The sequence below is a fragment of the Hemiscyllium ocellatum genome, chromosome 19 (assembly GCF_020745735.1).
Source record: "Hemiscyllium ocellatum isolate sHemOce1 chromosome 19, sHemOce1.pat.X.cur, whole genome shotgun sequence".
NCBI classification, from domain to species: domain Eukaryota; kingdom Metazoa; phylum Chordata; class Chondrichthyes; order Orectolobiformes; family Hemiscylliidae; genus Hemiscyllium; species Hemiscyllium ocellatum.
The window spans coordinates 45,598,727-45,614,667 of record NC_083419.1 but is presented as its reverse complement, the minus strand read 5'-3'; the positions used below and the strand labels follow the sequence as shown (position 1 = coordinate 45,614,667).

General features: G+C 39.4%; 1 protein-coding gene across 1 annotated transcript in view; it reads right to left on the bottom strand.

Moving 5' to 3' along the window:
- LOC132825070 (voltage-dependent calcium channel subunit alpha-2/delta-4-like) overlaps positions 1 to 15,941 on the bottom strand; it is a 477,734-nt gene that overhangs the window by 281,032 nt on the left and 180,761 nt on the right. Inside the window, exons 18-21 of the mRNA XM_060840078.1 lie at positions 11,005 to 11,076; positions 6,427 to 6,488; positions 5,252 to 5,319; positions 4,396 to 4,441 (exon numbers count right to left, since the gene is read on the bottom strand). Coding sequence (XP_060696061.1) covers positions 4,396 to 4,441; positions 5,252 to 5,319; positions 6,427 to 6,488; positions 11,005 to 11,076 — 248 coding nt within the window. The remainder of the gene's footprint in view (positions 1 to 4,395; positions 4,442 to 5,251; positions 5,320 to 6,426; positions 6,489 to 11,004; positions 11,077 to 15,941) is intronic.

The following is a 15,941-nucleotide window of genomic DNA, read 5'->3' as shown; positions in this document are numbered from 1 at the left end:
CAGTCTGGGGTACCTTTACCATCTGTTCCATTTGCTCCTCTTTCCCACAACCCCCAATATTTCTACAGTTCTAAACAAGAGTCATATTGGATTAAAAGTGCATACTCAGTTTCCCTTGCCAGGTTCTGACATATCTGATGAGTTTCTTCAGCACTTTGCCATTATTTCAAATTTTTAGCACCCACAAAACTTTGCTTTTAATTTACTATTTTAATTCACTGCCACTTCTCTTCCTAGACTGTCTATTTTGAAGACATTCTGGCTCTCTCTCTCTCTTCCATTTTACAACTTGCTTTTCTGCATTACTTTCTGTTTCTTCCTAGTGTACGATAATGCGTCCACCAAATCTTTCATTGGTAGCAAATACATCTCCTTCCTCAGTGTTTGATTTGCCCTATGTAGTTTCTAACTGAAGTTCTGGACTTTATGTTCTGAATTCACACAGGAATGCAGAGTTTTCTGAAACATACAATGTTCATCAGACAGCTATGCGCCACCACTGGCACATTCTTGATCTCTGTTTTCAGCAGTACTGCCTCATGTTATTTCAAAGCACTTGTAGTCCCCAGTTCCATTTCATTCTTCACCACATTTAACAATTCAATAATAACTCTTTTTCTTCTTTTCACATGTGTTAGGGAACACAAGTTCCAACAACTGATGGATACCACTGTGACTCTGGATCTTTCCTCCTCCCCTTCTTTCTGACTGCATCTCTTTTTCTAATTCTTCTTCACATTGCGTCTTTACTACACAATCTGACCTTTCACTTTTCAATGACAATTGATTCAGGTTCAGCAAATGACTCAGGTTTGCCCCTCACTGCCTGCACTTCAATGAACTTCAGGCACAACATGACATTTAACTTGTCTTCTGTCACCTTTTTTTTGCCTTTTTCTTTGGGCAGCGCTCCTCTCCTCACTCCATGGACTTATTCATCTATCTCCAATACTTTTCCTCAACCTGGATCTCTCCTTCTGTCTTGATCTCTTCATTAAGAACATTCAATGTAACATTGGTTGCCTTAAATTCTCTGTTCTCCTCACCCACTCTAATGTGTCACCTTCTGAATTTGCTGCATTCTGTTTCTCTCAGATCTAACTCTGGCTTGTTATCAAATCTTCCAATAAAAGTGCTGTAGTGTCATCTGACATGCTGACTTCTACCTTGCAGAGGCTGAGTGGCAACCTCAGGCACTTTCTCCTGCCTCCTTTTGAACTATACCCCCCCCCCCCCTCTATTTAACATGAAGCTATTTTTACTAGATTCTCAATGACCTCATCTCCTCTGGAACTGTCTTCCCAACTCTGTACAGCTTGCTTCAACCTTCTTTCCAAAATACAAAAGCAGGATTGCCTTGGCAGACCATCAGATCAGCCTGTTCCTGTTCCACTTAATTTATTTTTTCCGATCATGACTCTCTCCTTTCTCTCCTTGTCCAGTCTCTTCCCATAAAACTTGTGATTCTTTTGATGCCTTATAGAGATTCCACAATTTCCAGTTTTCTGGACTCATCTTCTCAATCTTGGAAGAGCTTGGGCATCTCTATCCCAGTTCACAATTGTCACAAAGCTAGTCCTTTTTTTCTAAAGGCTGTTCCTTGGCTCAAGGAGACTCTACCCTTGATTGTCACGGACGGGTCATAAACCAGGCTGGGTTCTGATCAGACTGGTTTGGTACAGAGGTGACAAGGATTTTGAGAGGCCGTTTGCTTCTATGTAAACAGATGAGACTTCAGACCAAAGTGATCATCTTGTAGAAGTGAAAGGGGATTGGTCAGCTCTCTGGCTGAGCAGTTTAGTTCAGTCCAGAACTGGTTGGGAGTTCAACAGTGAGCTGTGTGGAAATTCTCTCTTCTACACTTCTAACTTCAACCTGTAAGGAGCTGACCCTTTTTTGTACAATGTTTTAAAGGGGTTTGCTTATTGGGACTGTTGTGTATATTCATAACAGCATAATTAAGTCTAGTTTGATAGGCTAAGTTCTGTAGCATTCTTTATTCTGTTCTTTGTGTTTCATTGTGTAATTTTATGAATAATGTTTTGTCTATTTTAAACCTGGTAGTCAACCTCATTAACTTACTCCGGGCAATTTTCACTGTGCACTTACTGAAACAAAGTGCAAAGTTATGGTCTGGGCTACCTGCTTAAGAATGTTTTGAGTGGTCTGGCCTAGTCCATCATACAATGGTCTGAAGACTTGCTGCCTCTTCAATTAAAAATGCCTGAATAGTCCCTTCCTCATTGGGCTGCGCTCATTCTCACTTTGAACAACTTCTCTTTTAGCTTATCTATTTTTTTCTCCAGGTTAAATGAGTACTCACACAGGTCCAAGTTATGCTTGGTGGGGTTTGGGGGGATTAGGGGGGCTGGGGGGTTCTTCATGGAGTATATGGAATATTCATTGTTTGAGCCATACTTGGTTCACCTCCCACAACTCTAGCCCAATACTTTGATTATATCATTGATGCTGCTTCCATTCTTGTCCAGATTTGTAAAAACATCATCAATTTTGCTTCCAATTTTCATCATTCTCACCTTCTACAGACAAGGGAATTCCACAGATTTACAAATCTTTGGGTGATGTTCCTATGCAACTCAGTCCTAAATGTGCTCCCCCTTATTTTGAGGCTATGCCCCCTAGTTCTTCCAGGTGAAATGGTGATTTACTTGTACTTTTTTCAATCTACTGTATTCACTGCTCACAATGTTGTCTTTTTTATACTGGTGAGTCCAAGCATTGACTAGATTACTGCTTTGTGATACACCTGCACTCTGTCTGCAAAAATGACCTCAACCTTCCGGTTGCTTTCATTCAATACACCATCCTGCTGTCATGTTAATATTTCTGTCTCAGACCTGCTGCAAAGCTCCAGTGAAGTCCAATGCAATTAGCATCTCATTTTCTGTTTAGACACTTTATCGACAGCAGAACTCATCATTGTGTTCAACAATTTCCAACCATGAATTCTGTCCTCTATTTTGATTATTCCTCCCTCTCTCTTTCCAGTGTATGGGTTTGCACTCAGCAGAGATGACCTATTTTCTGCTATTAACACCTAAGATTAACACCTCCTCTTCATCTATAGCTTTTTGTACCAACATTAGCATTCACTTTGTCTTTTGCTCTGGACATCTTTCTCAAGTTAAATTTGGTCCTCATCCACCTTTTCTCTCCAGCATAAATTCCATCACTTTGTCAGATGCTTCAGTTCTGAAAAAGAATCATACTGGAATTGAAACATTAAGACTGTTTCTCTCTCCACAGATCTGCTCCATTTCTCTAGCACTTCCTGCTTTTATTTCAGATCTCAGCATCCATAATGGTTTGTTTTTATTATTTGCTATTTAAATGGTGGGACCCCCTGGGAGGCGTTGTCGAGTTTGGGCCAGTCAGCTTGAAAACATCGGATCTTGCTCTGGGTTTCAGTTAACTACACAAACTGACAGATTGAGAGTTTCTTTTTAAATAAACCCAAAGGTCAGAAAAAAAATCCAAATGACAGATTTCCAAAATCCCTATGGTGGAAATCTGTCATCCCTGTTCTTGAATCTAACTCTCTGATCTAAGTGATTCCATGCCAATGTGTTGATGATTCAAATTTGTTCTTAGGAATTTCTTTCTCTCTACCTACTCTCAGACATTGAAGATCTTAAGACAGTTGCATCTTGTGCAATAACTAGCTTATGAACTCTGGAGAGTGTCTGTTGTTGTTGGAGTTACAAGGTCTCCATGCTGTTGTTCAGATAATGTTACTTTTTTATTACTTAATTAAAATGCACTCGAAATTACTATGCAATATTGACAGCAAGCTTATTAAGTAATTAATTGATTAATTAAACAGTTAATTAAATATATCAGTGACCCAGCACTGTTGATAGCATTGTTGGACTTTAAGAATGAAGTCAGTGAATTTAAATCATACTTCAGAGACTTGATCATTAAGTTAGACAGTCTATTGCCGCATTAAGGGAATGCTGCCGTGTTAACGGAATGGGAGCAGGAGGGAGAGAAACAACCTTTCTAATAAAATATTAAACTGTGGCCCCAAATCCTCTCTCAGACTTTCCCAGGTCACCATTACAAGGAATGGGAGTATTCTTCCTAGTGTCAAAGTCAACATTTATCCATCAAATAACACTTAGATCATTAATCTGGTCAATATCAAATTGCAGGATGTGTGTTCTTGTTATGCATAATTGATTGCTATATTTCTATTTTGTATTAAACTATTTCAGGATATCCTGAGTTCTGAAAAGTACTCGATAAATATAAGTCCTTTTCTTCTAGTGGGAATGTGTATGCCAATCACAAATGGACATCAGTATAATAGTCTACTTGGCTGAAGTTCAATTATATAATCGATCTTACAATTTGGAATTAAAACTATCTCACCATTCGTTTGCAAGTGTCAGGTCAGGTTGGTCTATGTCATGCAACCCTGAAATGCAAAATAAAATAAAAAATTAATTCTCCTAATTTTCTCTGCATTATACTTTTTAAAATGACTCCCAGTTGTGATTACTTGAAAACAAATGTTAGTATCTGTGGGGGCCCAAATGCTGAAAAACCTGCTGAGTTTCTCCAATATTTTCTATTTTTTATTTCAGATTTTCAGCATCTGCAGCATTTTACTTTTATTTTAGGCCTAGAATGCCTGGTGTTAAATATTATTGACTTCAAAGGTTACATCAATTTGTTGAGAATGAATGTTTAAAATCTTAGTAAATAAGTGTCAGCAACAGTCAAAGGAAAGAGACAATATGCAACATAAGAAATGATCGAGAACAATGAAAATAAGCATTTGGACAGCCCGTGTTTTCAAGTCACCTCGCTGGATTCAACTCTGGCCCTGACTGAGGGGTGAAAGCTTCCATTATCTGCCATCTGCACCTACAATGGTCCCCAACCTTTGTTTCACATGCTCGTGCATTGGTTACTGCGATACATTCAATCTCAGATATCTCAAATTTGTCTTACCATGGATTCATATGTGATTGGCAAAGAGAGAAGCCTACCTTATTTTACCTTACTCATTTGTTGGTGTCATTCATCTTGTGTGTTATTTTTCAAATTTCAGTATACAAATAACCATTGTAAGAAAGAGCTGAACTTTCATTTGCTAAATATGGTGTTAGGTTATTGATCCAATGTACTGGGTTTCAGTATTCTGATTGATGTAAAAGGATTTTTAATGCCAGTAGCCTATGATCTAATGATAATTTACTGTATTCAAGCAATACATTCTCACCTTCTTCCACAGATATGTTTCCAATGAACAGAGATTCACCATGTCCTCTTGTAAGAACAATACACAGACTGAAAATAAAATAATTAAATTATAAACATGATATTATATCAATATTCTACCCAACCTGATAGTATCCTTATTATGAGCTGTATGAGGTGTTTATGTTTGTACTCAGGGTATGCAGAAGATACTTGCAAATAGGCCACTATACAATGACCCTGTCCTCTCTGTTGTGAAAATAGGAAAAAGCTGTAAACAGTCAGAGTGTGTGGGAATACAGGCTCCTTTTTGATGAAGCGCCTTCTACAATCATTAATATTTTTTGCTTGCTCAATACCCATCTCCGGCAACTGTCTGTGTGGAGTTTGCACATTCTCCCTGTGTCTGCGTGGGTTTCCTCCGGGTGCTCCGGTTTCCTCCCACCTTCCAAACATGTGCAGGTAAGGTGAATTGGCCATGCTAAATTGTCCGTAGTACTAGGTGTATTCGTCAGAGATAAATGTAAGGGAATGGGACTAGGTGGGTTGCTCTTCGGAGGGTCGGTGTGGACTTGTTGGGCCCAAGGGCCTGTTTCCACACTGTAGGACATCTAATCTAATCTAATAAATACTGCTCATCCTGAGAGTATTCTCTGTGTTTGATGTGAGTTATTCTGCTAGTTGGGAAATGGGCAGTGGCTGGTAGGTTGCTCAGAGAGAATATTTCAGATTAGTCTATCCTTCTTACAGATTTTCAATATAGTAACATTCTTTTTATCCTCCATTGTACTGCCTCAAAGCTGAACCTCAAAGCTGAATTATGAAAAATAGCAGTCGTAATAATGGCCTTGAATTTGATAAAGTTAGGGAAGAACATACTAGACACCTTCTCTCACTCCACCGCAGTCCAATCTCCTGCCTGTTGCTTTCAAATGAAGCCATCAATAAACATTTGGTTTGACATTTTTGGTCACCAATCCAACAGATCAGAGTACGAGAGTTGGAGCAATGATGAAAATCAGAGAAGACTTTCCTATGTCTTCTTAAATCATTAACACTATTGCATTCCATCTAGTGGGTGATTAGCCCACATTATTCTCTTTGCTTTTAAGCTAGTTTAAGCTAAAAATATACCTTTATTCATAAGCTACATATTCTAAAAATCAGATAACCACAGAGATGGGAACAGAATGTCACCTGAAAGGCGTGTCATCGATGTGTGTGTAGAAATAGTCATTGGTTAGAAACAAGACACGTTTCTGAAAGAGTAAAAAGATAGATTTAAGAATAGTTGGATTTTATTGAATATTTTACCAGAGAACTGAAGAGACACACTTATATTTGTTACAACAAGGAAAGAGATAGTTGAATCAAATCAGGCTCTATGCCTCTTTATTTGAAGTGTCATAAGATTAAACTGAAGACCCCCAAATAGTCACTGTAATGGTTCCTAGCCAGGCTTTTGAATAACCAACCCAAAACTTTGGGTGTAATTAATTTCCAGACACCAGTTTCATATCTTAAACAAAAGACTTAACAATTACTTAAATGATTTTCACAATGCAATGTTTCAAGGTATAAATGTGCACTTCTTGGTTGGTTTTCAAAAATGTTGTTCAGAGTCACCTTCTCAGTTCAACCAGGCAAAGGCAGCAACACCTATTACTCAGCTTTCTATTCATTCGACTTCCAGAAGCTGGAGCATCAGATTAGGCAAGAAACTTTCAAATTTTCATGTTGTCTCAGCATAAACCCAGAACCATTTCTCAGAAAATACAGTTTTAAAAAACAACTTTAATTCTGGTTCTAGTCTGATTAATTGATTCTACCTCAGGCATCAATTACCATTAAGCAACTGCCATCTGTTTGATTGTGGGGTCTTTTCCAGACATGCCAGAATCAATTACCAGATACTGACTTCGATAATAGCCAACTTCTGATGTCTGTTTAAAATAAAATGCACTTCTTGGGGTCACTGGGTCTATTAGAAACTTGTTAATCAAGGCTCTGCCTGAAATTAGCCTCCAGGCTGGCCTTACAAACAAACAAAGCTTGTTTGATCTTTTCTTTTCCTTTATTGCAGGCTGTTCCTAAAGTCCATCAGTCATTACCAGCTCTTAATTCAAAATTGAAAAAAGAATAAAAATAAAAAGAATGAAATATCAGTGAGGGTTCTAACACATTAGGTATTTGAATATGTACAGAAAACTTTGCACATTAGCTCATTCAGAATAAATAAATATCTTGACATGTCAACGATATTATCCTCTTATACTTGTCTAGCAATGTACAAAATCAGCTATGTATGCAATTAGAATGACAGCATCGCACTCTTTATCAATGTGTGTTCTGCTGATCAACTTGTGGTAATCATTTTCGCAGTTGAGGCAAATGGTGTCAATTTGTAATTAATGTAATATTAAGATAGCTTTCCATACCATTGAAATTTGACGTTCTGTTAACTTGCTCTGTTTACAGTGGGTGCCTTATTCAGCAATGGTTATAGTGAAGTTGTAGTTATAGTACTGGTTTGACAAACTAAAAGTTGTGAATTTACTGTCACCATGGCAAATCATAAGGTTTAATTCAATCACTCTGCTCATTTATTGACTTACATAAAGTGGTCACATTGTTGTGAAAACCCATTTGGTTTACTAATGTCCTTTAGCAAGGAGAATCTGAAAGTCTACCTGAACTGACTGATATGTGACTCCAGTGTCTCAATCTGACAGTAACTTAATATCTGCAGATCAACCAGGATTGGCACACTACACAGGTTTAGCCAGGTAAATTTTAGTGGTATATGCTGATAACCTAGACATTATGTAAATGCTGTTCACACCTATGGGAGAGAAAATACACTCTAAATGTTTTGCTATTCCTCAGGAGTTTCTTCACAGAAAAGAGTAATATTATGGATCAGACCACACACCCTCAAAAATATACCAAGAAGATAGCTTACTCTCTAACTTTTAATTTAAAGGTAAATTAAAGATATTGTATTCCAGATACAATTCAATTGGTACAAATACTTAACTTTAAGCAAAATACAACTTATTTTTACACTACAGTTACAATACAGGCAAAATTTAAAAAATTGACTTAAACTGTAACTCTGTTGAAATGCTTAACAAAATAATATACATTATCTACTACTAATTAACTGTTTCATCCCATAAACCCATCCTTGGAAAAGGTAAATTCAGTAAAGTAGATCGTCTTGCATGCAATTCTAGCAGCAGGAAGAGAACCCAAGGTTTTAGCTGTAACATAGAGAGGAATAAGAGTTTCCACATACAATTTCAAGAATCCAGCAACTTCTGAAAGTTAAAATTAAAAACCCTGGTTCAGTGGGAGCGTGACCCCACCCATTTAGGTAACGTCTATTGTTTCATTTTTAAAAAATTTTCCATTTGTCACAATAACCTACTTCAAATGCTTTATCAGGGCCCACATCACTGGTTTTTCACCTTTAAATCAAACTCCTGTGTGAGCCAAACCAAAGCCCATTTGGGACCAATATCTCTCAGACGATTAAACACAGATCTGTATAAACAAACAACTTAATGCAACAATTCTATCTTGTGCATCGACATTGCATGCTAAAGTAACTTTTATCATTCGCAACCAAAAATCAGAATTTATCAGTTAGATAAGTTACAATTTGGTGACAGTTACTTCAGATCCCAGACAATGACACAATTGTTAAAGGATACCATGTTTCGACCTCTGCTAGTAATCAATCTCCAGCAATTGCTTTCTGTTATATTTTTCAACTCTTGTAACTCCATCAACAAACAATAAAGTGACATCTGATGTATCTGATGACAATATTATCAATATATCCCTGAAGATGGAAAATCCTTGGATACCTGGAAACTTTAGAAAGCTCTGATCTGCTGCAGAAACTATGGTAGTGGTCAATTATTCCTGATATAAGTGTAAACTACCAAAGGGCAGAATATTGAAGCAGCTCTCTATTAAGAAGCCCACAAAGTGATAGCTGGTATATATCCCTAGTTCACAATCATATTGATTGGCTGTTATATCATAACGTGGGTGGAGTAGTGGAAGAAATAAATGAAGAGAGTCTGCCAATATCAGCAAGTCGGTAATTACAGAAAAATATTGGCAGAAGTCTATAGGTGGGGCACTAAGATGGTACATGATCAGAAAGGGTAGAAGACATATTATTTCACTTTCACCCTTTAACTCTTGATTGAATCACAACTTAATTTATATTAAATTTGAAGTTCTACTTGCATGGTTTGCTGTATCTGTTAATTACTAATAATAAAAGTTCACATCATTAGGAACAGTAACTGCTGTGTTGCTGCATTAGTCACAGTCCTGCTGCAGGTTAAAAGGAGAAGTGTGTTCAAATCCAGTTGAGAAGAAAAGCAATGAAACTGCAAGGAGACTTGCAGGAAAAACAATGTTAAATTCTTATGTTGGGATAAATCTACAGTTACAATGTATAAGGAAAGAAAGTCAGAATTGTTTGGCATAGAAAGGTAAAAAAACACACATATGCCATTCAGAGCATGCAGCAGAGGGAGGTAACTAAAGCAGTGGTTACCATCTTCATCTGAAACAGTTGTCACAAAGTTACTCTTTTTTTTATCGAAAAGCTGTTCCTTGGCTCAACGAAACTCTGTCCTGGATTTTTTTCAGAGGGGCAATAAACAGGGCTGGGGTCTGATCAGTCTGGTTTGGTACAGAGATGAAAAGGATTTTGAGAGGCCTTTGTTTATATGTAAACAGATGAGACTTCAGGTCAAAGTGGTCATGTTATAGAAGTGACCTATGTAATGAAGGGGGAGTGGTCAGCTCTAGCTGAACTGAGCAGTTTAGTTCAGTCTTGAACTGGGATGTTCAACAGGGACCTGTTTGGAAATTCTCTCTCTTTTCTGCCCTTCAACGTCAACCTGTAAGCATGTGATCCATTTATAGTGGTTTTTAAAGGGGAGTTTGCGTATTGGGACTATTGTGTATATTCAGAACAACATAATTAACTCTAGTTTGATAGGCTGAGTTCTGTTGGGGTTCTTTATTCTGTTCTTTGTGTCTCATTGTGTAATTTTATGAATAAATTTTTGTCTGTTTTAAAATCTACAAGTTAACCTCGCTATCTTACTCTGGGCAATTTTCACTGGACACTTACTGAAACAAATTGCAAAATTATGGTCTGGGCTGTCTGCTTAAGAATATTTTGAGTGATCTGGCCTAGTCCATAACACAGAGCACATTGTTGTATTGTTAGTCTTAGTGTAGTGATGTACCCACAGTTTATACACTCAGTGGGTGTCAATCAGTTAGTTACTTCTCAAATTTGTTGCTTTTGCACTGATTTTTAGAGCTGCAGGGCTGGACACCTTAAGTCTTCAGTGCATAAGATCACTGGCAATTTATTGTGTGTACCTTCATTTCCTCATAAAATCATCTTTGACCTCAACTGTGTTGCGGTTGGGCAAGGAAACATAAACACAGATTGGGAGAGAAATCACTAACCCCTTAACCAGTCTGCTGGTACTTGTAGCTGTTCTTGCCAGGAGATTTGCTCTCATATTATGCTGCAGATGTTCCAAGATCTGAAATATCCCTGTGGGGAGTTGTGAATTGTAAATCAAATTTGACTGAAGTAAATAAAATCAAGCCTCGCTAAACCCTATCTGGTGAGTGCAAGTGCACTTATTATAATTTCCAAAACATGAAGATGACATCACTTTGCATCCAACATAAATAGAACATGGTAAAAATAATTGCATCTCTTACCCCTTCATCAACAGGTACTTTAACATTCATTGAAAATGATCCAGTTTCACCATTCACCATAGCTGTTCTGAGCTACATATGAAAGAGAAATTGTCAGCAAGTAAGTTACTTCCAGTTTTTAACAAATGTTATGCACTCCTGAAACCTGCCAAAGTAAATACACGGTTTTGATAAAGATGGTATAAAGTTGGCAGTTGAGGATGTCTGTATGGTTTAAGAGCATCACCTCAGAGTGAAGGGAGAAGCAGTAAAATAGCTTCAGTATACCTGGAATCTCATGATTCACAAAGGTCACAGAAACATGTTGAATTCACCTTTCACAATTTGGGAGAATGCTACCATGTCTGCAAACAACAGAGAACTATTCTGCTATTTTCAAATATTCATACAGAAAGCTCAATCAAAGAGCTAGGTATTCATGTAAAAGCTTCATTAAATTCCCAAGGAAAAGCAACATCTTGGGGATGTGGAAAGTTTAAAACAAACAGAAAATGCTCGAAATATTCAGCAAATCAGGCAGTGCAAACAAAAAACATAAAAGGGTAAGTTTGGGATACGATGGAAGCCTGGAAAGATTAAACTTCAAAAAGATCTAATGGCTCAAAAGGAGTGATAATGGGACAAGAAACAAAAGATGAGTCAGGAGCAGAAATGACAGCTGCAATCGAAAAGGAAAAAAGAATAGAAGAGTAAGAGTTAAGACAAACATGCAATGAAAACTAACTAGATTATGGGTAGAAGTTGGAGTGAAACTGTTGAACCTCATATTGAGTTGAGAAGGTTGTAAAATGCCTACTTGGAAGTTACGGTGCTGTTCCTCAAGCTTACATTTAGCCTAATTAGAAATGCAGAGGCTCTGAGGACAAAGAGGTCACTATGAGAAAAAGATGGCAAAGTAAAATGACATTGGAAAAAAGGGTCATGCTTTTGGACAGCAATATTTTGAAAGACAGTCAATTAATCTCTCCTCAGTGTAGGGCAGGTTGCCTATTGAGTAGTGGATAAGTGTATTAAATTTAATTCAACATATAAATTATTGTTTCACTTGGAAAGAGTGCTTGGTAACTTGGATGGTGAAGACAGAGAAAATAGAAGTTGTAGAATCGGATATACTTAGATGGAATAGTTCCATGGGAAGGAGAATGGGATTTAGATGTGATTAAGAAGTGGACCAGGATGACTGGGATGGAGTGGTCCTGAACAAATCCTGAAAAGGAAAGAGAGTGGTTTATGTTCTTGGTGGTGGCACATACCAAAGACTGTGAAAATTGTTTTGTTACATGTTTGCGATTTAACTCTGTTTAGCCACTCAAAATAATCCTACTGAAGTCCATGCAATTTTCTGCAAGAACTCATTACACATAGCTTGATCTACAGGTATGTTCCCTTCACTTAAGGTTAGAACTTCTGTTCGCTTCCAGCTCTCTCCACTTAATTATATACTCTGATATCATTACTACATCATTATGTATGCTTCTGATGTAAATATAATTACTGTTTGCCTCCTCCCTCGCAGGTCAAGATACAAAAGTCAAAGAGTTATACTGCATGGAAACAGACCCTTTGGTTCAACTTGTCCAGGCCAATGAAGTTTCCCAAACTAAACTAGACCTTTTTCCCTGCACCTGGCCCATATCACTCTAAGGAAGAAGTGAGGACTGCAGATGCTAGAGAGTCAGAGTCAAAAGGTGTGGTGCTAGAAAAGCACAGCAGGTCAAGCAGCATCTGAGGAGCGGGAGAGTCGACATTTCAGGCAGAAGACCATCATAAGGAATTGTCAGATGCTGCCTGACCTGCTGTGCTTTTCTAGCACCACATTTTTCAACTCCCCCATATCCCTCGCAACCCTTCCTATTATGTACCTAATCTGCACACTGAGTATGTTTATAGACTTTTGCTTCCCCAGTGTACACTTTCAATTTCCAGCACAACGGACGGCTACGGTGAGTCCTCTTCAGCTAGTGGTTCCAGCCTCTGCCTTTAGCTAAAGCCCCAAACATCCATATATCCTTCCATGTTGTCCTTCCCATGAGCCCTTAGGGTTTGCACCTCCCCAGGGTCTCCACATAAAACAATGAGCCAACACCTGCTCATCTTTCTGACCAATTAAGTGACCATGGCAGGTGTGGTCAAGCACTCTTTCCTCTTGAAGGTACAGTGCTCCCACATGTGGATGCATCCCCTTCTAACGGTATCCCCTTCCCACACATGATTTACCAAACTCTCCTTACAAATACAGTTGCCTCCCTTCACAATTGTCATCCCTCCTATACACAACTTGCAGCACCTAGTCTTGGGGTTGTGATTCCCATGCCTCCTCCCTCTTTTACCTTAATTATTGTGGGTAGACCTGTTGAACTGACTATGGCCTACCACCTTAAGCAACCTCACTGGGCATCCCCTGACAAGAATTCTTCCTTGACTGTTTTTTGTTCATTGAATCAAAGAATCCCTCTTGTGTAGAGGCAGCTCATCGAGTCTGCCTATCCTCTTAAGAGCCAACTACTCCACCTTATCTCCATAACCTTACATTTCCCATGGTCAATCCACCTAACCTGCACATCTTTGGACTGTGGAGGAAACTGGAGCACCTGAAGGGAACCCACGGAAAAATGAAGAGAATGTACAAATTCCACACATGCAGTCACTCAAGGCTGGAATTGAACCTGGATTATTGGCATAGTGAGGTAGCAGTGCTAACCATTGTGCTACCACACCTGATGTAGCAGCGCTTTTTCAGCAGAATTTCGAACCGGGGATCTTTCGCGAATAAGATGAATGTGACAACCACTACTTTATTGAAACACTCACCAATCTCCCCAACAATGCCTTGCTTCACAGACTGATCACTGTGGAATTACAGACCTGAGGGTGAACCATTCCCTGGACTGCAGAGGAATGGAACACTGTCAAAACAGCCTCATTGGATGCCTAATCATTGCCAATCCCTAGACTGGCATTGGGGGATGCCCTTGACTTATTCTGCCAGAATGCTTGACTGACGTGTGCCTCTATTAGCTTCAGTGAGGACTGCTTTTCTAAAACTTTAAGACTACCTGCTTGCTATATGTTTGCTGTGTAAGCTGCTGGCAGATGTGTAGGTGCAAAACTGACTTAACACTCTGCCATACAGCAAGATGTTTGCTCTCTTGATAGGACTGCTGACCAGCAAAGCAGACTGGCTGGTTGTGTAACTACATTAATTCATGAAAGCATGGATTCTCTGAGCATGCAAGTACAGTGTAAGTGAGCAAGAACTAAGAGAGTAAGTGTGCAGGCTTGAGATGAAGTCTAATCCAATCCGTCCCTGCATGCAAAGTGTTCTTGCAGCAGCCTTTCAATGCAAGTTGTTGGTTGCACTGCAATGCACATCTGTGCTTCCTAAGCAGCCTGAGGATTGTGAGGAGCTTGCAATTGTTGGAGGCTTTCTCTCCTTCAGGCCCAGGGAGATCTTACCTACCCTGCTCCTATGGTAGCCCTCCTTGCCAATCCAGCTTAATTCTACTATTCACCTTGGCTGGACGAATTGCTAGTCACCAGACGTCCACTGAAAGACTGGCATATTTGGCAGTTGCATTATTTTTAAAAGGCCACTGTTCATCCAAGCGAGCACTGGTGCTCCAATGTTGCCCTACTCACTGAAAGAGGCTCTTTCTAGAGAAGGCTGAGAAGGGCAAAACGGTGCCATGATTCTCAGGCAGTGATCTAGAAGCCACAATGCTTGGGCTGATCCAAAGGAGGCCAACATTTTCCTAGATCACCAGACACTGGCAGTCTAGGTCCAGGCTGCCACTCAGGTTATGCCATCTCCTTGCACTAGAGAGTCAGCCAACAGTGCTGCAACAAGATCATTGACCTTTCCCATTTTACCAGGATAAGTGCCACACTCCTCTCACTGCTACACCACACTCACTATCTCTGTTGCTGAACCACCTTTCAAGGCTCATGCACTACCACTATTGCCTGTAACATTGTTGGTAACAACACGTTCAGAAAGTGTGGGACCACAATCTGGTGAGCACCTCACAGTGATGGCTGTCCAAGCCAATGGCACTTGGAGGATCCCTGGATGAAATCAATCAGGCATTTCATCCACACATGCAGAATAAGGAATGGCAACAGCGCACAAGAATGTGGGTGGCAATGGCTTTCAGAGCCTAGAGCCTGTGAAATGCAGCAATGCTATGCAGATCCAACTACCTCAAGAGAGAGGTCCAGGAGAGATAGGTTCAGGCACTGCTAGGTACATGTCCACATCTACACTCCATCACTTTAGCTACTGGTCCTTATTATCAAAGGCGTGGTGACAGGGAACTTGGCACTCACTCCAGGTGCTCTTTTATCAAAAGGATATACGGTGGTGTCAAGAGGCCCCTCTGGCCTCTCAGAAGTCTCCCCTCAGCAAATTCCAGAGGTGTTGGCCATCACCCCACCCTGCTTGTCTCCCTCCAACCTTCAGAAGTTGAAGTTGCGGAGGGGCCACTTGCATCTGGCATGTCCATCACCAAGTCTGGGCCACCAGACATAAACACACCTGAGATCACCAACTGAATCTCTAGATCCAATACAGTCCTCCATTGACCTCTGGCAGTCTCCCTCACCCTAGTTGTGGAACCAAGAACTACACTGAGATTTAATGAGCATAAGAAAAGAATCTACTGAGGGGCATTTGGTGGCACTGGTGACAATGCACTGTTTATAAAGTGTCACATTTCCATAAATGTAAGTAGCTTTGCAATGCATCTGCTTATTTGTGTCTCTGTGTAGCTTTGAATATAATTTTGCCAACACACCTGTCTTCAATTCCATACAGGATGTCCATGTTAAGTACTTGGTGTAGCATATGGAAGTAGGTGCATCTGGGGCAATGTGTTTTGCTGACACCATTGACCCTCTAGTCAAACATCTCTCTCATGCATCTGTATATAAAAGTATTG